Source organism: Miniopterus schreibersii, assembly GCF_964146895.1.
Source record: "Miniopterus schreibersii genome assembly, chromosome: 8".
Classification (NCBI taxonomy): Eukaryota; Metazoa; Chordata; class Mammalia; order Chiroptera; family Miniopteridae; genus Miniopterus; species Miniopterus schreibersii.
In genome coordinates this window covers 31,216,169-31,242,634 of record NC_138109.1, presented here as the reverse complement: position 1 = coordinate 31,242,634, position 26,466 = coordinate 31,216,169, and the positions used below count along the sequence as shown (strand labels likewise).

The window sequence follows — 26,466 nt, the reverse complement described above, 5'->3', positions numbered from 1 at the left end:
ACAACAACATTAGTAATGAAGCTAAAAGACACCCATAATATATATATGAGAGGTACATTAGGACAGGATCATTAAAGTCGACTTTTATTTGCTGATTTAGAGTTTTCAAAGCAAGATGAAATGAGAATGATCATATAATACCTTACCCTTTCTACCGGTGAGCCATAGCATGCAATGCCGAAACATAGCAGTGGCAGATGGCATTGGTGTTATTAACTACAAAAAGGATAATAGCAGAGAAATGACGGCTGGCAGACAAGACACAGAAATGCAGATGAAATGAATGCAAACTTGCAGTTCTTGAAGCAAAGCAAAACCTTTAAACCAAAGGTTGCCACTAGCTTCAATTTAATTTACATTTTGAGTTTTACACGGACAAACACTGCAACCTTCACAATCAGTCTTTAGACTCTTCATGCAGAAGCAGAATCATACTCTTCGATAAAGAAGATCAGCAACCTTCTGTAAACACAAGCCAGCAGCAGCAGCAGCCCATTACTCTCTCCCTTCACTGATTTTTATCCTTTAAAATTTTAATCTCCACTTGCAGTCAGATCCAGTCGTTTCAAATAGATCTGTATCCACTGCAGATACAAATCCCTCCCTAGCCTGCAGTACCACTTCATCCAGAACGTTCCTGTGTGCTCGTTCATGCAGGATCAGTTGCAAAACCTCATTCAGCAAACAACCCAAAAGAAAATGAAAGGAGTTGGAACTATGAAGAGAAAGAATCTCTTCTTTCAGCTCACCCTGGAAATGGAAGGTTTTCTGATCAACAGTTATTGTGAAGGTGCTGTCGTCCTCATCGTCTATACCAATCACAGCTCCCTGTGAAACAAAGAGCAAAATCCCAATAAGGCAAACAATGACATCAGCAATTTTCACTACTGCTACAGCCCTGGAACGCTCAATGCACCAATGACGACACTGAAAGCAAACTAGACACAGAAAAAGGGAATCTGAGGCTCTAGTTTTGTTTAAGGAGGAAGAACTAAAGGAGCTGGGGTAGCAGGGCATTGTGGTACTCTGCAAGGGTATTTTCTACCCTTGTTTAAAGGGCATGGATGTGGTGGTGGGAGGGAGAGGGGTCACACACAGAATGTGAGTCTAGGACCTGTGTTTAAGAGCCACCCACTGAGCCTCTCTGAACTTTAGATCATTCTCTAAAATAGAAGTCAAAAACCTCCTCCTCACCAGGTTATTGTGAGGCTAAAAGAGCGCAGATGGCTCTTCATCAGGCTGCTTCTGTGTTATATTTGTTAGTGCAGAAATATCAGCTGACACTTGCTTCAAAACACTGTCCCAATCACTTCTTCTAGGTGTGTTCCCATAACCACTTGTACATGGCTCTGCTATTCCACTTTTTACATTATACTGTGATTATCTGTTTATCAGACGTCTGCCTCCTCCCACTAAACTGCTAGGAGATCTTACAAGTCAAAAACTATTTTATTTATTTTGATACATAACACTCAAATATACACTCAGCACATGTTTTCTAATAAAAGCATGAACAACTAACTCTCAAAAGAGGAAGGAGGAGGGAATTGCATTTATAAATTGTTTTAGAAGGTGTGGGTTTCAATTTTTTTGTACTTAACTATACACGTATCCTATTAAGAAAACAGGGATTAAGGGAAGTGACAGGAAGCTATGCAAAATAAAGAGCTTATTGGTTGGTGTCCTTAAGAAATAGGTGTCTTAAGTATTCAAGAGAGAAAAGCTAGAGAAGAGTAAAGTGCTCCAGGTTGCTGACAAAAGAAGCAATGGCTATAGACAAAACAGGGACCTTGAAAATGGAGTTGAAAAGACTCAAGAGGTCAAAATAACCTACTCCCATGGAAAAAGGCTTCTCCTATCCTAGGAGGATTAGGTAACACAGCCAAACATTTATTCAGCCTTCTCAGAGGTTGTCTAGATGAACCCCAACTCTATCCAAATCACATTAACCTGAACTATCTTAGTTATTCCTCAGTTTCAGATTGTGTAAGGATTTTTATCCCCATTTTCAGATAAGGAAAGTGTCTCCAGAGAGCATAATGACTTAAGCAAGGTTACACAAAGATTTAATGGCAGAGCCAGAACCACTGGCATGGTACCTACTTACTTATTCCATGACAGAAAATACAGACACACCTCAGTGGGTAAGCATGTGTGGGAGCAGTTCGTTCTGGTTAACCTAATTTTGTGGTCAACTGAGTTAATCTTCTAATTTATGATGTATCAAATATTTGCTAAGTCATAACTAAATACAAAAATATGTGCTAGATACAGCTTGAATATATAACAATAGTCTCTGCAGTCCCAAGGCACTTATATTCCAGTGGAAGAGATAAAACATGCACAGAAATGTCTATAATACAAGGCAAAAAGGAATCTCTACATGGATGATCTTTGAAGTGGAAGAAACTAGTCACAGGGAACCACATGTATGATTTCATTTATATCAAATGTCCAAACCAGGCGAATTCTTGGAGACCAAGAGTAGATTAATGGTCACCTATTGCTAGGGGGATGGGAAGAGATACCGTAAAATGGGAAGCGCTGGCTAATGGATATGGGTTTCTTTATAGGGTGATGGAAACATTCTAAAATTGATTGTGGTGATGGTAGTCCAACTCTGTGAATATACTAAAAATATTGATTGTATACTTTAAATGGGTGAGTTGTATGGTATGTGAATTATATCTGAACAGAGCTGTTATAACTCACCCCAATCTAGGTCCCTTAACGTAAGTTCACTATTACCTAGTCAACTAGAATAGAAACCTCTAGGTTCTATACATGTTCTCCCTCATTCCACCTCTGAACTATGACCTCAAATTCGCCAACTCTTTCCCATCCTACGAATTGCTACTGCTCTAATTCAGGCTCTCATCACTTCTTGCTTGATAAAGCAATCTGTCTGCCTTCAGTCTGGCCACATTTTAGTCCACAGTCCTTGCTACTGCCAGAGTAATATTTCTAAAGCACAGACTCTTATAGGAGATCTAGATGTTTAAAACTTTCCTTGGTTCTCCATAAACTATTAGATAAAGTCAACATTTCTTCACAATGCAATTTAGACTGTTGAAGGTTGGCCCAACTAACCCTGCCACTGTTATACCCAGCCCCTTACCTCTTCACCTAACAGAGACCCTATATGCACTCAGCCAGCCTCAACATTTCTTCCACATACTAAATAAAACCACTGAGCAATTTCACTTTTAAACATTTTTTAAATTGATTTCAGAGAGAGGAAAGGAGAGGGGGGAGAGAGAAACATAAATGATGAGAGTCATTGATAGGCTACATCCTGCACGCCTACTGGGGATTGAGCCTGCAAGCTGGGCATAATGTGCCATTATGATTTCTATTTTTACCAATGAATTATTTAGAAGTATGCATGTGAAGTGGTGAGTGGCTACTGTTTTATTAACGGATTTCTAATTTATTTCAGTGTTGTCAAACAATGTTATCTATGCAATACTGGGGTTTCGTATTCTTTTTTCATAACAATTTTAATATGTTTTCTTAAAGTCTTATTTCTGACAGTAATACTGTTTCCTAGCTTTCTTTTAGTTAACATGATGAAATCTTTTTCATCATTTTCTTTTTTATTTAATTTTTAATTTGTAATTATGAAATATTATAAACATTCAGAAAGTAGAACCCAAATGACATCTACGTACCAGTCACAGGGACTCATCTTGCCCAAGGCAGGACATTTTTAGTGTCAAATTCATACAGAAGAGATGATACTTGCAAAAAAGCTACTGAATTAACAAAAATGGCAGAAATTAATAGAGTAATTTTTCAAAATGAAATGAGAAGACAATTAACAAAAGCAAATCTAAGGAGATGAGGGGGAAGGACAGTCTTAAGATTATACATTAATCTAAAAATAATGCCACCCAAGCGGGTGTGGCTCAGCGGTTGAGCATCGACCTAGGATCCAGGAGATCGCGTTTCGATTCCCGGTCAGGGCACATGCCCAGGTTGCAGGCTTGATCCCCAGTCGGGAGCATGCAGGAGGCAGCTGATCGATGACGACTCTCTCATTATTGATGTTTCTATCTTTCTCTCTCCCTCTCCCTTCCTCTCTCTGAAATCAATAAAGATATATTTTAAAAAATTAAAATAATAAAAATAAAAATGCCTTATTGCATCCATTCTAAGATATCAATGATTGCAAGATATATCCCAATGCCAGAGATGTTAACATGAAAAAATACTGTAGAATCAATGAAATAAGGCACTAACAGAAGAAGTCAGTGCTGAAACTATTTATGATCCATCATGGTACACTGCTAACCTCTCCTGTGATAAACTAAAAGAGAACAGATGACACATCCCTCACGCAATCAGTCAACTCTGATGACCAACACAATTAGAAAATGGAGTAATCAGTTTCACCGGATGCGGTAAAAAAGTGTTACTTTAAGTCATATATGGATTAAGAATTTTTGAAAACTTACAATACATTTAGCATTAAACTGTGTTCTATATAATTCACCTTACTTCGGTGATTCCTAAGGTCCTGTAGAATAATTCAGATTCTGAGATTCATCTTATCAATGGTAATTATTAATTACAACAGTAACTACCATTCATTAAGAACTTAAGTCCCAGACACTGTGTTTGATACTTTTTAATGTATCAATTAATTTGCTATTCATAATTCCATAAGTAAATGGCATGACACCTATTCCGGAGAGATAAAGAAAAAACAGAGCTGAATAGATGAGTTGCCTGAAGTCACAAAGCTAATAATTAGCAAAGTCTAGATTTGAATTCCATTTCATATATGGCCTGTTCTTGTCTCTACCCCATACTACCTCTTTAATGTTACTATATCTCCATTTTTCAGATTTTACCTGGAAATGTCAATATTTGCTTTTAGCTAGTATGTTGGGAAGGAGGGGGGAAAATCAGACACCAGGACTTACCCAACATTTTACTTTTCCATCAAGGCAAGGGCACCATCTAGTGGCACACACTTTGTCACCAATATAGTCAAAGAAAGTGGATGGGAAGGAAATGGTTTTTCCCTCTTCTGCTTTCCTCAACTGGTTTTACACTACCTTGCAACAAGTTGGGCATCTCTATGTTAACTCTTCTAATTAAAAAATACAGGATCCTGGGAACATTAAGGTCTGAACAGGGTTTTGGAATTAGACAGACCCAAGTTCAATCCCAGATTCACCATTACTAACTGTAACCTTGGAAAGTTACTGAAAGTAGCTTGAGTCTCAGCCTCCTCACATGTAAAATGAAGTAACAGCACTTACCTGGCAGGGTTATCATGAAAATACATGTGCAAATCATCCAGCACAGTGCCTAACCATAAGAGCTTCCTCAATAACTACTGGTTCCTTTCTCTAGTCTCCTTTTATGTAGCCTAAAACCACATGAGTGTTTTGCTTTTTTTATTTTATTTTTTAGAAAACATATCATACAACTGGCTCATGTTGTGCTCAAGATAACTTCCACAGCTCCTTTATATGTAAACTATAGTAAAGGCCAATTCTCCAACATTTATTTAGTATTATTTTATAAATACACAAAATCAACAATAAGCATTTTTTTAAGTACCTACTTACTATGTACCAGGCAGTTGTGACAGTGGATGGGAACTCTTTATTGAGTGGGGAAATCAGACAAGTTAAATGTAATAAGTGCTTTCAAGGCTATAAGTGACAAATGTTGTGATAAGGTAGAGGAGGGGCGATGTGGATCAGGAATGCTCCACATTTGAAGCAACATTTGAAAAGTCTGTTAAAGATGAGCTCACCAGATGAGGGCACAGAAATTCCTGACATAGAAAAAATATGTCAACTCAAAATATCGGGAGAAACATTTCTGAAATGAATACAAAATAATACTGAATGTAAACTATAATTGAAAAATAAAATTTAAAAAATATACCTCAAGAGCAATGAGGAATGAAGAAACGCAATGAGGGAACATGAAGAAGTATAGTGTAGTTAGAATATAGGATAGGATGGATGAAGAGGCGGGAAGAGATCTGTGGTGTGGGTCAATGATAGCTCATTTAGCTTATTTGGATGCATATAGATAACCATCACTGTTATCATCATCATCTATAGCAGTTATATATTAGTTAGTACTATGTGCTAAACCCTATGCATACATAATTGTTAAGCCTCACAACCACCCTGTGTGGAGGAGAGACTGTTCCATGATGTGGACTCTCAAGTTAGATCCAGCTAGATCAGGGCCAGAACAGATTGTTTCCCATAAATCCCCTGAGAGGCTGTCTGAGGAACCCTTCCCCTATACTGCATCGTGTGCTAGCTCATGCTGGTTCCTGGACCAGACCTTTGCATCTAAGCATTTCCTCCTTATCTAGGATGGGTATTACCCCGGAACCTCTATACATCTGCCCTGTTCTATATAATTCCTTAGCACCTGCCATGCAGAATGGAGGATATCCATGCTGTCTTGCCACTGCCCAAGACACACCTCATATCTAAAAGATCTCTTTTCTTTTTTAATCCTCACCCAAGGATATTTTTTCCATTAAGAGTGGAAGGGAAAAAAAGAGAGAAAGAAACATCGATTGGTTGTCGTCCACACGTGCCCCGACCAGGGGCCTGCAACCCAGGTATGTGCCCTTGGCCAGAATCGATCCTGGGACCCTTCAGTCCAAAGTCCGAAGCTCTAACCACTGAGCAAAACTGGCTAGGGCCCCTAAATAAACTCTTGATGTAATGCTGGAGTTGTCAGCCTCTTTCTTTGGTCTCTCAGGAAATTTTCCCAACACCCTGCAAGTTACACAATGTTACTTCATAGAGGTTAAAAAATTTGCCCATAGGCACAGAGTCAGTAATGGGTAGAACTGAATGAACTCAGCCCCAGGTCTCTCTTATTGTTTCAACTATGCCAGCGGTCCCAAACTTGGCTGCACAACACGCTCTGGTGAATCTGTTTAAAAATAAAAGTTCCGCCCAGCCGGGCATGGCTCAGCAGTTGAGCATCGACCTAGGATCCAGGAGATCACTGTTCGATTCCCAGTCAGGGCACGTGCCAGGGTTGTGGGCTGGATCCCCAGTCAGGGGCGTGCAGGAGGCAGCTGATCAATGACGACTCTCATCATTGATGTTTCAACTCTCTCTCTCCCTCTCCCTTCCTCTCTCTGAAATCAATAAAGATTTTTTTAAAAAAAGTAAAATAAAATAAAAGTTCCAGCCCTGGCCAGGTTGCTCAGTGAGCTGGAGCATTGTCCGTATACACCAAAACGTTGTAGGTTCCATTGCTGGTCAGGGCAGGTACCTAGGTTCAGTCCCCGGTTGGGGCACATGAAGGAGGTAGTCCATTGATGTTTCTCTCTCACATTGATGTTTCTCTCTCTCTCTCTCCCTCTCTCTCTCTCTCTTTCCCCTCTCACCCCCTTCCTCTTTCTCTGAAAATCAATAAAAATATATCCTGGGGTAAGGATAAAAATAATAATAATAAAAAAATAAAAGTTCCAGACCCTATTCTAAAACACTATGTCTAGAGAGTGGGACTTGGGAACATATATTATAAACAATCTCTCCAGGTGTTTCTTAAATAGAAAGCCAAATGGTAGTCCAGCTTTTAAAAAAATACAGTTGGCCCTTGAATAACAAGGGTTTGAACTGCACAGGTCCACTTATACGTGGATATTTTCAATAAATACTATAAATGTATTTTCTCTTCCTTATGATTTCTTAACATTTTCTTTTCTCTAGCTTACTTTACTGTAAGAATATAGTAATACACATAACATACAAAATACGTGTTAATGAACTGTTTATGTTATTGGTAAGCATCAATAGCTGCTAATATCAATAAAGAGCAAAACCCAACATTATCTGCCTCCTGATAAAAGAACACACCACCACCTATAGCCTTGCCAAAAGGATCAAACCTGGGTCCGATCCAGTCTCTGGATCCTGCTGCCAATTTGCAGGAAAAGCAGAGATAGGAACATGCTGAATTGCAATCAAATTGTAAAATCTAAACTACAGAAAAGTCCTACATGTCAAAGGGTCTGGATTCTTCAATAGATAAATTACAAACAAAAGATATCAAGCTTTTTTTTTTTTTTAATGAGAACGATAAAAATATAGAACTTAGGAATTCAAGTCCAAGACGTGATTACTAGAATAGAATAATGGTGACTTTAGGAGACAGGGAGGGTTCTGTAATTTGAATGCGGCACTCAGAGAGGCTTCCAGGGTAGCTGGCAAAATTGTGTGTATATATGTACACACACACACACACACACACGTATATATATATTATTGATTTCAGAGAGAGGAAGGGAGAGGGAGAGAGATAGAAACATCAATGATGAGTGACTGATCAGCCGCCTCCTGCACACCCCCTCCTGGGGATCGAGCCCAAAGCCCAGGCATGTGCTATGACCAGGAATTGAACCGTGACCTCCTGGTTCCTAGGACAATGCTCAAATACTGAGTGACACTGGCTGGGCTTTTTTTATGTTTTTCCCCAAAAAATTGTATTTCTTAATATGGTAGTCACAGGGGTTAATAATTAATTAAGCTATATTAAAAGAAAAAAAATACTGCATTAAATTTAACAATGAAATAGTGGCCCAAGTCCAGATTTAATTCAATTGAAGAGCTGTCTCAATATGGGTCTGCCAAAGTCTCACTATTAAGCCTATCACAAGCCAAGAAAACAGTTAATACCTGACTGAGTGGTGACTGAGGTCGATAGCAAGTGCTTAGAAAAGCAATTAAATCAAGAAGACAAAGGGAAAACCAAAGGAAAGAAGAAAAAAAAAGCACAAACATTTTTAAAAAATCTTTACACTATCACATACATATACACCATCATCTGCTCAAAATAAGCCTGTCTCATTCCCATCCTGCAACTTTACCATACTTAGCCTATGCCAGTGCGAAAATCTGTCCATTAGAATTTGGTTTCTTTCTCAGAATTATCTCCTATTTCTACCAATTAACTACTGCTAATAAAGTCAATAATACGTCACATCTTCAAAAGTAAGAATGCAGAGAAAAGATGGCAGAAAGAAAGCAACAGGAGCCTGAAGAAAAGGCTACTAGAAGCTGATTTACCTAGTTATGATAGAGCTGGCCCTTCTTGAGATACAATGGAGTACTAGAAACTGTATCCCCAACTCTGCAATCTTTATTGCCGTTAGCTATTTGGACAATGGTGAAAACTGAACAAGCAATTAAAAGCAGCATGAAGCTATAGGCCTGCACTGTCCCATAAGGTAGCCACTAGCCACAGGTAGCTACTGGGCACCTGAAGTACAGCTAGTCTGAATTGAGATGTGCCATAAGTACAAAGACACATTGGATTTGGAAGACTTAGTATTTAGAAAAGAATGTAAAATATATCATTAATAATTTTTTTACTGATTACATGTTGAAATAATATTCTGGATACATTGTCCTAAGCAAAATATATTATTAAAATTAATTTCACCTGTTTCTTTCTAGTTTTTAAATGTGTCTACTGTAAAAATTGTAAAGTATATATGTGGCTCACATTATATTTCTACTGGAAGTTGCTGCTACATCAACCGTTATTAAATAATGTTGAACAGAAAGAATAAAGAAGTAAAAAGCAGGAATTTTTCAGTTTTTTCTACTGTTTACTCTACCACCACACTACAACTCATTTTCCATCCCCCATCCCTAATTATAAAACAGAGGTTAAACAAAAAAATCAGTAGCTACATTAAGTCATAGATACAACATTAAATCATAGGCCAAAAGAGTTTGGCCCTGGTTCTGGCACTGAATAGCAGTTACCCTGGAGAAGTCATTTTTTCTCTCTGAGCCTTACAAAACTAACTAAATTTAGACTTCCATGATTCTGTCAAAAGAGTTTTCTTCTTTCTGTGAAAACTGATTTTCATAAAAATGAGTAAATACTCACTCTGAGTCTAACACATCCTCGGCGAGAGCCTCTCATCATTTTGTCCTTGGACTAAAAGAAAAACAAAAACATTCAATAAATAAAAGATTAACTGATTGTTTTTAGAATCACCTAGGGATTAAGAGACAAAATTTATAGTACTATCCCTCCTTTCTCTCCATCCCTCTTCCCCCCAAATCATATATGGATAGGAATTAGCAGGTTTAAAATGAAAATGTTTTACAGTCTATACAAATAAACCTAATCACAGAATTTATGTATACCTTTAATGTAGCATATATTACACTATAATTTTCATTCCTCCATCATGCCCCTTAACTCTAGACCACTGTTTCTCATATTTTAGTGAATCTGAGAATCACTTGCAAGGCTAAGAATCACCTGGGGGGTTTAAGAATCACTCCCAGATGATTCTGACTCAGGCAGATAGAGGACCACATTTTGAGGAACATTACTTTAGCTTATCTCTTTGCAATTCCCCAAATGGGTAACATTTTTTGCTGCTGAGATTTTTCATCCAATAGTTCCTCAGCTTGGAATATCCTTGACCCTGATTTTTTCTGCCTTGCTGTCACTGGTCATGTATGTGCCTTACTTCTGACTGGTTTGGATTCCCATCCCTGAGCTCCCAGAGTCTTCTGTGTGGTCCCCTGTTGTGACCTGCATCATCCTGTGCTATAACAGCTAGTTAACTTGTCTGACTCACCCATTAAAACTGCACATTCCTTAAAGGGTAGGAATTGTATCTGGCCTATGCTTCAGAACAGTGTCTGCAACACATTAGGTGCTCAAAAAGTATTTACTGATGAAACATTGCTTACCCTTTGTCTCTCCTGCTAGCCTGAGCCAAGCAAAAGTTATGTTCTGCACCATAAGCCCTATGGTAACATTCAGTAAATATTCCTAAAAATTAGTGGTTTGTAATAAAATAAAATGAAACCTTAAATAATCAAAGTTTTTCAAACATTTAATACCTCAACAACTGGTACTTTTCTGTACTTCCCTATGTAAGAAAGAAGTAAAAGAAGCCAAAATCATGGAGTTAGGTTTTAAAGAACTGTCTCACTTTAAACCATAGATGCCCTACATCCAAAGTACAGAGCCACAGGCTAACTTCCAGCTATAAGATAACTAAGTTCTAGGAATTTAATGTACCATTGTGACTATAGTTAACAATATTGTACTTGGAAAGCGGGTAAGAAAGTAGATCTTAAAAGTTCTACACACACACACACACACACACACACACACGATAACTATGTGAGGTGATGGATATGTTAACCAACCTTATTGTGGTATGCATTTGGCAATATATGTATATGTATATCAAATCATTACATTGTATAACTTAAACTTACACAATGTCACATATCAGTTATATCTCAATAAAGCTGGAAAAAATAATACAGTATTTCTTGGGGGATATTTGCAGGTCTGTACATAAAGATCTGATTATCCTTCTCATCGACTGCAGTACCTTCTATGAACACAGAACAGTGATTTTCAACCAGTGTGCTGCAAGAGGCACACTGGTGTATCTCAAGAATTTTAAAAACATGCAATATCTGACTATTTAGTCTGGAGCACTGACCTCTTTTCCCTTAGATTGCCAAGTTAAAAATTGGCCAAAAAAATTTTTTTTGGTGTGCCACAGAATTTTAGTAATTAGTTTATGTGTGCCATGAGATGAAAAAGGTTGAAAATCACTGAATTAAATCAATGGAATATAATTAGAAGTGTAGAAATAAACTCATACAGTTTTGGTCAATTGATTTTGACAAGGATGCCAAGAGCATTAGAATAGGCTTTCCAACAAAGGGTGCTGATACAACTGGATATACCCATATGAAAAGAATGAAGTTGGGCCCCTATTCTACATCATCTAAATCCATTAAACTACTAATAATAAGCTAAAACTATTAGACTCTTAGAAGAAAACACAGGTATAAATCTTTGTGATCTTGAATTAGGCAATGGTTTCTTAGCTATGACGCCAAACACACAAGCAAACAAAAGAAAAAATACAGCTGACCCTTGAACAGTAGAGATTTGAACTGTGAGAGTCCACTTATACACGCAAACCTGTATTGTTCAAAGGTCAACTGCATTTTCAATCCTCAGGAATCTGCATATGTGGAAAGCCAACTTAAGTTACATGCTGAGGGCCCACTTAAGTTATTGGGGATTTTGACTGCACGGTGCTTGGCACCACTAACCCCCTTATTGTTCAAGGGCCAACTGTAAATAAAATAAACATTATCAAGCTTAAAAACATTTATGCTTTAAAGGATACTATCAAGAAAGTGAAAAGATAAACTCTGGAATGGAAGAAAATATTTGCAAATAGTATCCAGAATATATAAAGAACTCTTACAACTCAACAATAAAGACAAATAACCCAGTTTAAAAATGGGCAAAAGATTTGCATAGACACGTCTCCTAAGAAAACCAAATTGGCAAAACAATTTTAGCTGGTGATAGTGTCATAAAGAAAATTAAGTAGAGTGATGATCAGAAAGTTGTTGTGGGGGAGAGGGGTTCTACTTTAACTTAGATGACTTTGGAAGACTCTGAGGAGTTGATATCTGAGCTGAGATTTGAATTAAAGGAGCCAGCCAAGTGAAGAATCTCAGAGGGAAAGTTCCAAGCAGAAGGAATAGCAGGAAATGATTCATTAGTAGGCTTGCTCTCCCATTCTCAGCAAGGGCTATTTCAAATTTGCCCCACTCACCCGCCAGGCACACTCTCCTTCAGCACATTTCCACTTGGTTTTCTCACGAGCATTTCAAACTCAACAGGTCTAAAACTAACTCATGATTTTTTCTTTCAACTCCTATCTCTCTTCCATCCAAAGTTTCCTCATTTTTGTCTCCTAAAATCTCTCAAATCCTTCCATTCAACTCCACTATCCTATCCAATTCCAGACCTCTACAATCTATCCCCTATGCTGTATCACATCACCTTCTACCTCTCTCTACCCACTGCTCTCCTCCAATCTTTCTCCACAGTAGCGAGGGGAGTCTTTTCGAAACATAAATCTAAGGTCACTGCCTTGATTAAAAAACAAAACAAACAAATAAGCAACAATAACAACAAAACTAGTTTGATGGCTCTACATTGATTGCTCTTAGGATAAAAACCAAATTTCTTAATTTACCCTCTACAGAGACCCTGCGTGGCCTGGCTCTAGCAAACCTCTAAAGTCCCCACCATCCTGGTGCCCCAGCCTTTCCTTCCCTGAACCAGCCAAATCACTTTCTGGGCTTAGGACTTTTACATGGACTGTTCCCACTGCCTGAAGTGCCTTTTCTCATCTACCTTTACTTCCTTAACCAGCTAATTCCTACTCATCCCTCATTTCCCCAAGAAGGGAAATTTTATCTAAACGCCTAAACTAGAAACCCACCAGTCCCACCACCTGCATAATATTCTCTTATAACACCCTTTTCCTTTATAGCTCTGTGGGGGGAGAGGGGAGCTTCCCTGGATTTCTCAACAGTCCTCCAACATTCCACATACCATAAGGATTAGATCTGTTGTCTTCCCCAACCTGAAAGGGTAATAAAAATTTTTATTTCCCAGAGAAGGCCAAAAGGTTACAGACTGAATAGGTCCCTAGGCTAAGTCCCCAAGGTGAACAGAAGAGGGGAGTGCCTATCTTCCTAAGTATTTATATGTCCCTACGCCAAAATGAAGCCCCAGAACTTGGAAAGTTCTCTAGGTTGTAAAAGCAGAGACCCAGGAGGCTATCTGGCTCCAAGAGATTTTCTGCATACTAAAGGGGTGGAGTTAGGATTTAGGCTCATTATCTTTCTAAGGAAATTCTTTCAGAGATGAGGGGAACAATTACCTCTTTCCCCTTAAAAGCACAGAAATACCATTTTTCTTCATAGCACACCTGCAGGACAACTGACCTGGTTCTTATGGTGTTGCCCTCGCAGTAAGGACTAGGGCAGAGGCAGCCCAACATACTTATTATGAAATCTGTCTCTGATCCAGAATACTTTGCGTGTGCATTTGGGATAAAATTAATAAAAATAAATATTTAAAAGCCCATCAAGTACTTAAACTATAATTAACCAATTCTAAAATTACTTCTTTAATGTTCACCATCTCTGCTAGCCTGTAAATTCTAGGAGAATAACAACACATATACAGTAAAGACTCAAAAAATATTTGGTGAATGAATGGATAGACAGGATACCAGTAAGTGCAGACAACCATCTTAAATTTACCTTGCCAAAATTAATTTCACAAACTATTCTGGAATGTCCCTTTCTTAGGCTCAGTTAATGTGAGGGACAATAGAGATGCATACTATCTCTCTCACTCCAAACCCTTCCGCCACCAGCACCGCACGTGTATACACTCCCAATGACCACGTGAGGAAAGAGGACAGAAGCCCAGCAGACTAACAAAGTACAAAGCATATTAAGTATTATCCACGTGCTAGTTAAAAGTAAACAAACATCACCTCCGACACAAGGTACACTTGTGATTATAATCTCTAAAGTTCATGAGGAAGTTATCAATGAAGCATCAATAAATAACAATTAAGGAGAAAATAATGTAACTTCAACTTCAAGCTGCTTTAACAGATCAATAATCACTGAAAGATGCTATTGAGTTTTATTTTTAAATAAGCCGTCTGTTTTATCATCCTGGAGGGGGGAAGGGGAGAAATTTCTTCTTTCATCTGAGAATTACTGAAGCATGCAAAAATTGTATGGTAACATGGGGTTTAAAACTGGTTGTGAAATTAGTATTTGGAAACTAGTTTAACAACAAAAAAACTTTTTTTTTAAGTCCCCAAGTCAGAATGGCATGAAGACAACGATGACCTGCGTTCTCAAGGGAAGAGTACATAATCTTGATTCATAGAGTGGTCTGCCTATTCTGCCCATTTCTTAAGTACTTAGGAAAAGGTTATTTTAAGGACACTGAGAATACTGAGCTGAATGTCAGTCTTAAGTCTGTCTAATGTGTAACTGCTTTTCACAGAGGGGTTTAAACAGTCTGGTAGAGCCTCTTAATTGTCACATTCTGGCTATATTCAATTATTTTAGATGAACTTCAGTATACCACACGAAAAACATCTTCTGAAAGGATGGCTATGTATATTTCAAAGTAATTTAAATTAAGAACAGATCAAAATATTCTCCACTTAGGCTTCATACTCATATGAAATCTCTCATTTAAATGTGCAAAATTATTTCAATGTCCCAAGCATATGTTTAAAACAATTTTTTAAGGGAGTACAATCGCTAGAAGAAAGTACTAAAAAAAAAAAAAAAAGTGTACCCAGAGAATATGTAACTTATCATATAAACAGTATAATTTAATGAAATAACGCGCATTGTGATGTGAGAGAGGTAAGAATTTGAATTCCAGTCCCGTAAATTACTAGCAGTAGCACTGTGACCTTGGGCAAGTCACTTAAGCTCCCTGAGCTATAGTGTCCTCGTTTATAAAATTGAGATATCACTTACTGTCATAGGATCATTTTAAGTACAGAGTTAATACAAGTAAATAACTTAGCACAGCACCTAGCATATAATGGGCACAAAGTTTACCCCCACTTCCTTGCTTCTACTTAAATATAGCAAACAGATCTGAATCCATTTTCTCTAAACCTAAGCTAACCCTATTTCCAACAAGACATACTCTCCTGTCATTAACTTGGTCCCCTCTACACATACTACATACACTACACACACACACACCCCCACCCCAATCTGTCTTAGTAATAATACACAGCCCCTACAAAAAAACAAACAAACAACAAAATAAAACAAAACCATCTATTTTCCCTCCATCATGCTCACACACTTCCTTGGTGGACCCTTTCTTAATCTAGCACCCATGCTCAGGTACAATTTATCACATTCTCAATTTATGGAGTTTGCCATTGCACTAGTTATTATAGTGTATTATAATTATTTGTATGTCTATTCTCCTTGTCAGACAGTGGGCTTAATTATCTTTGTATTATTATCATCATGCTATCTTCCAGAACCTAATTAATGGCTGAAACTTAGAGAAGATATTTGATGTTTGCTGAATGATGAGCCCCAGTCTCCTTTCCCAGGCATCCCACTCATTCAACAAACATAATTCACTTGAAATACACCCATTCATTTCCAGTTAAGGCTATTTAACAATCTGAGTGAAACGGGAAACTTTTTTCCATTTCTGATACCTTTCTACCACCTTTAAACAGATTTTTACAACTGTATTTAAAAATATAACCAAAAAACAATTAGAGAGCAATAATAATCTCTAATAATGTAAGCACTAAATCAAAAGAAACTTAGCACCAAAGTAACCACTTAATTGTATCTTAGTTATAACTACTTAATTGTATCTCCAACAAGATTATAAACTTTTAAAGATTAGGTCAGTATATTCCTAGCATATATGAAGTACTCATAAGTATCTTAACAAATTAACTCACAAAATCTATCTTGGTGCTGGTATATAGTGCCATTAATGAAAATTTGTTTAATCGGAAATATAACTATGGATTTACTCAGTTTCACAAAGCAACTACATCTGGAAAAGTTCTGCCCAAACATATTCAAAACTCATTAGGGGAGATCAGCTGGCCATTTAAACTAATTCTACAATCCTTTTATAAAGCAAAGAATGCCTCCCTACACTTGCTATATAAAGACACTTAAGTTTTTATTTGAATGTTAATTTTACTTTGGCTAAAACGAAATCTGTATTAAAAATTAAGCAAGGCCCAGGCCGGGTATCTCAGCTGGTTAGAGTGTCTTCCTATCCACCCAGGTTGCAGATTCAATCCAGGTCAGGGCACATACAAGAAACCACCAATGAATGAATGCATCAATAAGAGGAACAACAGTTGATGTCTCTCTCTCTTTCTCTCTCTCAAATCAATAAATTAAAAAAAAAAAAAAAAGATCAAGCAAGAATCTCATCTGGCCCTGGCCAGTGTGGCTCAGTTGGAAAGGTTGGGGGTTCGATCCCCAGCCAGGGAAGGCAACCAATTGATGCTCTCTCTCACAATAAAGTAAATAAAAAGGAACACAACTAATTGGGCTGGCTATTTGTTTTTCCCTATGAGCAGTAAAAGGTATTCAATTCTTAACCTAAATCACTAGCTTTGATTGGGATTATATAACTATTTGAAAATCTAATCCTATGACAATTGCCACATACAGGAGTGACATATTTAAGAACAATTCTACTTTCTGTCCTTCCACAAATTATTACCATCAACAAAACTGCTAGCAAGAGAAATAAGAACTGACTGCTTGACTGATGAGCACACTAAGCAAAAGATCTCACATAGGGGATATATGCTCGACAGGTTGAATGATTAAACAAAAGCCATTGCTGCTAATATAAGCTCAATCAAGTTTTACATAAATCATGGAAATGTACATATTTGCTATTAATTTATTCTGCAAAACTTACAAGTCTGTGTAAGCAACAATTCCAAAACAGCCTTCTGCTTCTCATCTCTAAGCCTTGTTTGAAGGACCTGGGACATCCTTCCATTCACTATGAGAACAATGTGCCACACTGTAGGGCTTGGAGATTATAATGCTCAGTACTACCATCAAAGAGTTCATAAGCTTGCTGTACAGATAAAGAATGTACTAGAGACACAGATAATTATAACATGTAAAATGATTAAATGCCCAAAAGATTTATATAAGCAAAGCCCAAAAGTACTAGAACAGGGAAAAATCAAGTTTGAATAGAGTATTCAAGGAAAACAAAAGATATAAAATGTCCACATACTTCTTCGCACTGATAATACTATTTTAGGAGGTTTCTGTTTTCTTTTCAGGGCATTTAGATAAGATAATTTTTCTTTTGTTCCTTTATAATTCTAAAGCTATTTTATTACATTTAGACTATGAATATGCACCATGTCATTTAATAAGAATCACATTTGATATAGTCATGAACACTTTATTTGGAAAAGTATAAAATTGCTTTTAATTGTTTGATGGGAGTGGTGCTGATATCTTTCTAGGAGAATCAGAGACTAGCTCTTTTACAGCTTTACAAGAGAAATACATATACTTAAGCTCTTCAGAAACCTAAAGTGCAAAAACTAGATGGCAGATTTCTGGTTACCTTCTAGATACTGCTAAGGACTGTCAAACAACACTTAAACGTGTTTTGACTACTAGTGGTTTTAAAATGCAAATTCATTATGAGTCTTCCCGTCAGTATGTAATAGCAAAGAATACATGGCTTCTCTAATGATTATTTTTATGAAGAATACCTTGAGTAGTCCTGGTAACTCACCAAGTCACTGTTTCTACCTCTCTCTCCAAAATGTTAGAAAAGCAATACAAATCAAGAATTAAACATTTACTGGTAATGACTAAACAAAGCATATTTTGTAAAACCTCAACTAGTTCTGTATACCAACATGATTAACCTTTAACAGTTTCCTAGTTATACCTTTTCTAGTTCCCAAGGCCGCTGATGTAAATCCTGACTACATTCCTTAAATCCTGACTCTGCCCTCATTTTTAACTCAGACCTTGCTTCCCATCCTTACATTTAAGCATACTCCTATTTCAGAAGCCCTTTCCCTCAATTCCATAATCTTCTCTGCCTCTTTCACAGTCAAATGCCTTGACGAATCTAAAAATGTCTTGAGTTTCTCTACTTCTTATCTCTCCTATTTACTCTTCAAACTACCCCAATCTGCCTTTCACACCCACTGCTCCATAGAAACTGCTCTCACTGAGGGCATCAATGATGTTCAAACTGACCAATCCAATGGGTATTTTTAAGACTTTATCTAGTCAATCTTCTCATCAATATTCAAGGCAACTCACTATTCCCACTTGATTGCCACATTCTTCTGCTGTTGTTAGTTGTTTTCTTATATCTCTGGCTGTCCTTTTTCACTCTTCTGTGCAGGCTTTTCCCCCCTGACAATCCCTTAAATGTGTCTGTGATGATCTAAAATCTGTCCACAAATTCTCTGACATTCCTTTCAAAAAGTAGAGTCTAATTCCCCTCCCTATGCCTAAAATTCCCATCCCCATGAGCCTCAGCTGAACTTAGTAATTCATTGCTAATGAACAGAATGACTAAACTAAGTCATAAGGCGGAAGTGATGTTCTCAGATTGGGTCATAAGAGGCACTAGAGCCTGGCCGCCATGGCTCAGCGGTTGAGCATCGACCTATGATCCAGGAGGTGGAGGTTCAATTCCCAGTCAGGGCACATGCCCGGGATGTGGGCTGGATTCCCAGCAGGAGAGAGCCGATCAATGACTCTAGTATTGATGTTTCTATCTCTCTCTCTCTCCCTTCCACTCTCCGAAATCAATAAAAACATAAATAAACAAACAAACAAATAAATAAAATAGGTGGCACTGTAGCTTACTCCTTGCTCTAACTTGGATTGCTCTGCTACCTCTGGGTGAAGCCAATGCACTGTCATGATGACACTCAATGGAAAGGCTAGCTGGTGAGGAACTGAGGCCAACTTCCAACAGCCAGCAACGAACTGAGGCTTTCTGTCAACAGCTGTGAGAGTGAGTCATCTTGGAAGCAGATCCTCCAGCTTCAATCAACTGTTTCAGATGACTGCAACCCTAGCCAATGTCCTTTGATTGCAACTTCATGAGAGACCCTGAGGCAGACCCACCTAAGTCACTCCAAATTCTCAGCCACTGAAACTATGAGATAATAAATGTTTGCTGTTTTAAGTTGCTAAGTTTTGAGGTAATTTGTTACAAAGCAACAGATAATGAAACCAATGATGTTTCTTAGCATCCTATCCAAAGGTCTTTATTATTCTCACGCTCAACTCTCTGTATATGTAAAGTTAGTATTGTCTATAACCCAGATATTTTCCTAAATTCCAGACCATATGACATCTTCTCATCAATTTCAACATGACCCAAAACAACCACCTTTCTCCCCCAACCTGTTCTTCCTACCTTCCCTATCAACATGCATCCAGGTAAAATCTAAAACCTGGATTTCATCAGACTCTTCCTTCCCTTTCAGTCACATCCAATCAATCACTAAGGCCTATAAATATCTGATTATTTCTCTGTAATGACAGTATTTAAATATAAACATCATCTGAACCTATTAATCAATTTTAAAATCAGAGAGACAACCAGACATAACGTGCTACTTGATGTAACATGTTCCACCTACAAAGTATTCTTTCCCAAAAGAAAAAAAAACCTGAATTTGATTAAGCTTCTAGCTCTAGGAAATACAGAGGACAAAGGAACATGTTTATACATACCACAAAGATGCTACCAACAAAATCACAATGTGGACAATTCTACATTCTGAGAACAAATGATCTGGTTTCTTCAACAAATAAATGGCAAAGAAAAAAGAGGGAAGGAGGACCTACATATTAAAAGAGGCCCAATTTTATGTGTGGATCTTGTTTGAAAACCTGACTCAAGCCCACTGGTAAGGACAGATGTTTGAGACAGTCAAGGAAATTGAACACTGACTGGATACTTGACAATATTATTATTAATAGTTATAATAATGGCACTGTAATAACATTTTTTAAAAGAGACCTTAATTTTTTTAAAATGTTTTTATTGATTTCAGAGAAAGGGAGAGGGAGAGAGAGATAGAAACATCAATGATGAGAGGGAGTCATTGATCAACTGCCTCCTGCACACCCCCCACTGGGGATCGAGCCCAAAACTGGGCATGTGCCCTGACCAGGAATGGAACCAAGATCAAAGATCAACCACTAAGCCATGACAGCCGGGTGAGAGAGAACCTTAATTTTTAGTAATACATACGGAAAATTCACAAATGAAATGATGGGCATCTGCTTTAAAATAATCAATTGGGGAATGAAGAATTGATGGGAGTATTAATAAAACAAGATTAGCCATATGTTGCTAATTATATAAACTGGATAACAGGAATTCATTTCACTATCCTCTTTTATGTATGTTTGAAATTTTCTATTAAAAAAAGGTTTTTCCTATAATAAAAAGTGTTTACAACACTTAAATGACTGTCCTGAAGGCAAAGTTCAAATTCCTTAGCATGGTTTACCAAGAAAGTCTGTCACTATATGGCCCCCATTAACCTCTCCAGTTCATCTCACAATAGCCCACCACAGCCCACGCAACAGGATAGACAAGCTCCTGACTGTTGCCTCCTCCAAAATCATTACCTCCATCTCAAGCAGTTTAAACTTCTCTCTCTGCTCACATGGCTAACCCCTACTCATCATTAAGGCCCAGCAAACCTGTTTCTTCTAGGAAACCTTTCCTGATCCTCCAAGACCGCATCAAGTAACCAGTCTATGTACCCCCCAAACATATTATGCTTCTCCTATCACAGCTCTTACTTGCTGCATCCCCTAGTAGAATCTTGGTATTATGAAGGCATGGACAATGTCCATCTTATTTACCATTTTAACCCCTCTTCCTAGCATAGTGCCTAGCACACAGGAGGTACTCAATAAACATTCGATAAATTTACAAAAGGCATGACCCCTCCACTTTCCAACTCCTCACATTTCTATATCTCCCTCAATTTTCCTTCTTTTCCCATCATCCTTCCTGATCATGATTCACATAAATGGCTTTTCACACAGCATTCCCAAATGTATATCCTTAGCCCTCCCTGGGCATCTCACCTAATAAAAATTCAACTAACGAATTCTGTGCTATAATCTAACAGATCTTTATCTCCAGGCCTGACCTATGGCTCCAAGTATCTTCTGGACTCAATCTTCTGTTCTCTCCCAAAACACACCTTTACACTACAACTGCTGGAAAATTCTCATATCTTCTTAATAATGGTGATGTTCTCAAGCTTCTCAATTTGCATATACTTCCACTGCCTGGAATGCCCTTCTCTTCTACCTTTAAGTCTAGGCTCAAATGTCCCTCTAGCCTTTTCCAGGCAATGTTCCTACAGCAGTCGAGTCTTATTTCTATTACAGAATTTATCATATTGCTTTGAAAGTGTGTGTAGGTGTCTGCTCTGCTAGATTGTGTGTTCCTAAACAGAAGGGGCTCTCTCTCCTTCATGCTTGCACCTCCAGCATATAAAGTACAATGCGTATTACAAAGTCTGCCCCCCAAAATACTTCCTGAATGAATTAACAGACTGAGCTAGAGCTGAAAAGACTGCCTAAAACTACTTTCCTAAAGGAGGTAATCAGTGTCTCTGTTCCTCTACTGGGCAGAGTAATAATATATTAAGCTCTTTTTTAAAATTTGAAAATGCACAGGTTAAGAAAACAAAACAAATATAAAGTAAAAAGACCATCCATTCCCAGAGGATAGGTTTGGGTTTGGGTCTAGGGGCAGGCCCAGAGAATAAGGTCCAGGCTGAGGTAAGCTTTAGGTGAATCTATTCAATTCACAGCAATTTCAGTGATCCTAACCCAACCCTGAGATTATCCCAATATCAACTTTCAGTACAGGCCAACTCTAAAGCAAGACCAATCTAGTTTAGTTAATCTAATAGATCTTTATCTCCAGGCCTGACCTACCTATGGCTCCAAATGGCCACCCTAGAACAAACCTACAACCAGAGCCAGACAAGAACCCAATTGATTTTTGAAACAAGGAACAGAGTGACTTGCTATTTACTGCTCTGCTTAAAAGGCTGTGCAACTAATTCTGATACTCTTCCCGGAAGATGTTGCTCCAAGTTATCAGCCACATGCAAATCATTCAAATGTGCCTTCAAATCTTTCAGAATACTAATGTACTGAAACAATGTCCAAGTGTACAGAACTCACTGCCAACCTTCAACAGGTCTCCTCCTTTATCTTTAAGTGAATACTTATCTTTTCCCCATGTTTATACTGGACCTCCTTTAATCAGGGATTAGGTACTATTTTATTTTCACAGGATGATTTTAATTTACAATTTTTCTCTGCTGTTTCTCTGCAAGCAAATACTTCAACACGGAAGAACTGGAAAAGAAAAGGGAAAAAAAACCCTTCTAAATAGCCATTAGTGAGAAATATGATATCTCCTTCTGCTGGCAAGGACAACGTTTTAATAGAATCTAGTCTCAGAAGGGAAGCTAAGTATTTGTGTGGGAATGGGGGTGAGGGGGGAATCTATTAAAAAAACTGTATTTAGTCAGTAAGACAAGGAGAAATTTGTCAAGGTATTTAAAAACTAAAAGGGCAAAGAGGCAGAAAAAGTCTACACTGAAGGAAGAAAAACAGGAAAAAAGAAAACTGTTTGGGCTAAGAGCTCCCAAAAAACCCAGTTTGAGGACTCTTTAGTATAACCCCACATGCAGACCCAAACAAATTTGGGATTTGCAGAGTAACTTAATTCCATAGTGCCGGTCATTGGAATTTACTCTACCTTGAATAGGCTGGAAAGGTTCCATGGGATTTTCTGATTATCACGTCTACTGAAAATCAATATAATCCCAGAGTTGGCTACCTAATGATAATCTTGAACAATATGTTTAAATCTCATTCAGGTTTGGTCTTTTTTTCCCTTTAAAAATTATATAGAGAAAGGAAGTCGATATTTGAAAGATGTTGAAAATTTCTACTCCTGCAGGCTTGCCTTTAGTAACTCACAGCTTGCCCTTTCCTCCTTCCCATTGTGAAAGTGAAGTTCAGTGGAAAAAGTCAGAAAGCCAAGACTTTGGAACCCTGGTTACACCACTTACTGCTAGCTCTTGGATCTTGAGCAAATTACTCAGATTCTAAAACTGTAAAAGGAGGAAGTAAATTGGAGATAATACATACCTACCTTGCAGAGTTATTGTTAGTAAAATGAAGGGAACCATTAGACTAGAATATAAACTCCAAAGAGGAATGGTGAATGTCATGAACTCTGTTGATCTCTGCTCACATACACAACAGCGTGCACACCCACCCACACATACGTAGCCTAAAGTAATAATAATTAACATATAGTGGGAGAGAGCTCAATAAATAACTTTTAAATGAACGAATAAATACAAGTGTCCCCATTTATCTCATCAACACTTATCCTTCTTCCATAATGATACTTTTTTGTCCCTTGTCTTCTATTACTTTCTAAAGCCTTCAGGGCATTCTTTTTTGTCCTAAGTGGTTTCCTCCCTCTCATTAGCTATTCTTAACTAGACACCATTCAGAGAAAGTATCTTTGGAAGTAATTTTTCTTAATACCACCCACGTTCCATTTCTAATGCGATGGGGGTGGAGGGGGTAGTTAGAACATAAGATTCACAGCAATTCATGCGCTTGCACACGGCCACTGATTCGTGTTTAACGACAGTCAAGTCTTGAACTCAGCCCTCCTCAGGATATAACTTTCAGGAGACACCGCACCATCCATTCTCTTCGCTAACAAGAGACTGCTGGAAATCCTCGGCTCTCAAAAGTTAAGGCGTCGGTTCCACTCGCCTCCCGCTGACTAGAAGAGTGCGTCCTATGAACGAAACACTCAACCTGGGCAGACGGGAGGGATTTCAGGCCCCTACGTGCTGCCCGAGGGCGGGTCACCCACGGACCTGGCCACGTAGCTCTCTTCAGTGCCCGGAGAGAAGCTAAGGGGCGCGGCAGACCACAGGGCCTGGGGGGACGGTGTCAAGTCCATGACAACGTGGGGACACGGCACGGACCGCTCCGCCGGACCCTATAAACCACGACTGCCAGCACCCTCACCGCCCAACTACAACCCCGCTGGACCCCACCGCCTCTTAATACCCCACTGAAAAACGAACACGGCTTGCCCCTCAACCCATAAATCAGACAGCCACTGCCTACTTATTGGCTGCACCAGCATCTCCTTCACCCTCATTGGCTATCCCGGACGTAAGACCCTCCTCTCCGAGGGAACCCTCGCGTACGGCGGCACCCCCAGCCTAGCAACCTCAACCCCGCTACCCAAAAGCCCGGCCCCCCTCCACCCAGGGATAGCGACCCGCGAGAAGCTCGGCGTTTCGCCGCGCGAGGACTCACCGTATAGTAGGAGAGCAGCCCCGCATTGTAGTCCAGCACGAACCAACGGTACTGCCAGCCCTTCATCACGTTAGTCCATTTGCTCAGCGGCCCCTCCATGATAGACGCCATCTTGGGAGCCGCCAATGACAACAAACGGCCTGACGTCACTCTCCTATAAGGCATTCACCAGGCGGGGGGCGGGGCCGCTGCGGGCAGGGGCGGGGCCGGCGAGGGCGGGGCTAGCGGCTGCTGCCTCACGTGGACTAGCCAACTCTCGCTTTCAGCTATCAGCTCAAACACGCTTGCTTTGGGCGCCTGTTGTGTGTAGAACCCCATGCCCGAGATGTGACAAACGCAGGCGTGAATACTGCTATTATTATTTATTACAAGAATTAATTCTACTAGCCATGATGATACCTTACACTTCCAAAAGATTTAACATCTGGCCTTTCATTTATGCATTCGTTACTCAAACCCATTCATTTTATACATATTTACTGTTTTATGCTAGATACGGTTGTAGGTTTCGAGCATTCAGCAGAGACTTCATGTAGGGTTGAGGGGAACAGGCAGTAAAATAAATAGTAAATTATATAATATATTTCAAAAAATTGGTAAATGCTATGGAGAAAAATAGACAAGGAAAGAAGCAGAGAGTAGAGGCTGCAATTTTAAATTTTCAAATAGGGAAGGCCTGAATGAGAAGGTGACTTTTGAGCAAAGACCTAAAGAAAGTAAAAGATGGAGCCTGGAGGAAGAGTTTCCAAGGGGAAGGAAAAGCAAGTGCAAAGACCATGAGTCTGGCATTTTAAAGGAATAGCAAGGAGTTCAATGTCTGGAATGCCAGGGAGAGAGTAGTAGAAGACAAAGTGAGGGAAGTAAGGGCAGATCACTTAGAACCTGTAAGGACTATGAAAGTGTTGTCCCTCTATATCCAGGTACTGTTAGACATTCTGAGGATGAAACAGCGAAGGAGTCAGACAGGTTCCTAGCATTCTAAGAGCTTAAATTCGTGACGAAAAGCAAACACTAAACAAGTAAACATGAAAAATATCTAATACTGATAAAGGACTTGCAGAGAGCTTAAGTTGATGTAATAGGAAACCAACGGGTGGCTACTTTATATTGGTTTATCAGGGCAAGGCCCTCAGGAAATGGCATTTAAATTGAGATGTGAAGGTAAGAAAGAGTCCACCATGCAAATATCAACAGAAAGAGCTAAAAAGGGAACTGAGAAGTGGGGAGTTGGCTATAAATGGCAGTGAGGTGAAGGGAGTGGTTTTCTTTGCATTTTACTTTTTATTTTATTTTATTTTGGACTTAAAAAGTATTTTGTTTATTCAGGTACTGTGTTGTGAATCCCTTTTCTTTGCTAATAACAGAAGTGCTAGGAAAAAGAATATCACTGAGGGAGCTAAACAGAGAACCTACTTGCTAGCTAATCAATTAGGTAAAGATCTAAAGTAAATTAAAATTGATCATGCTTGATCTGTTAGATATCTTTTCCCCCAGTTACTGAGATATAATTACCAAGTAACATCATATAAGTTTAAGGTGTACAATATAATGATTTAATATGTATATATTGCAAAATGATTACCACATTAAGTTTAGTTAACATCTATCACCTGACCTCACAATTTTT

General features: G+C 38.6%; 1 protein-coding gene across 6 annotated transcripts in view; it reads right to left on the bottom strand.

Annotated features, from left to right (window-relative positions):
* The window catches only part of OSBPL9 (oxysterol binding protein like 9), a gene marked incomplete at its 5' end in the record, with an annotated part of 101,554 nt that extends 76,550 nt beyond the window's left edge, over window positions 1-25,004 (bottom strand). For 2 of the 6 annotated variants that reach the window (XM_081145820.1, XM_081145822.1), the window contains 3 exons: window positions 750-828; window positions 9,904-9,954; window positions 24,840-25,004. In XM_081145820.1, the coding sequence (XP_081001946.1) occupies window positions 750-828; window positions 9,904-9,954; window positions 24,840-25,004 (295 nt within the window). The remainder of the gene's footprint in view (window positions 1-749; window positions 829-9,903; window positions 9,955-24,839) is intronic. The other 4 variants (XM_081145819.1, XM_081145821.1, XM_081145825.1 and 1 more) reach the window with 2 other exon arrangements.
* Between the last annotated feature and the right edge of the window lie 1,462 nt (window positions 25,005-26,466).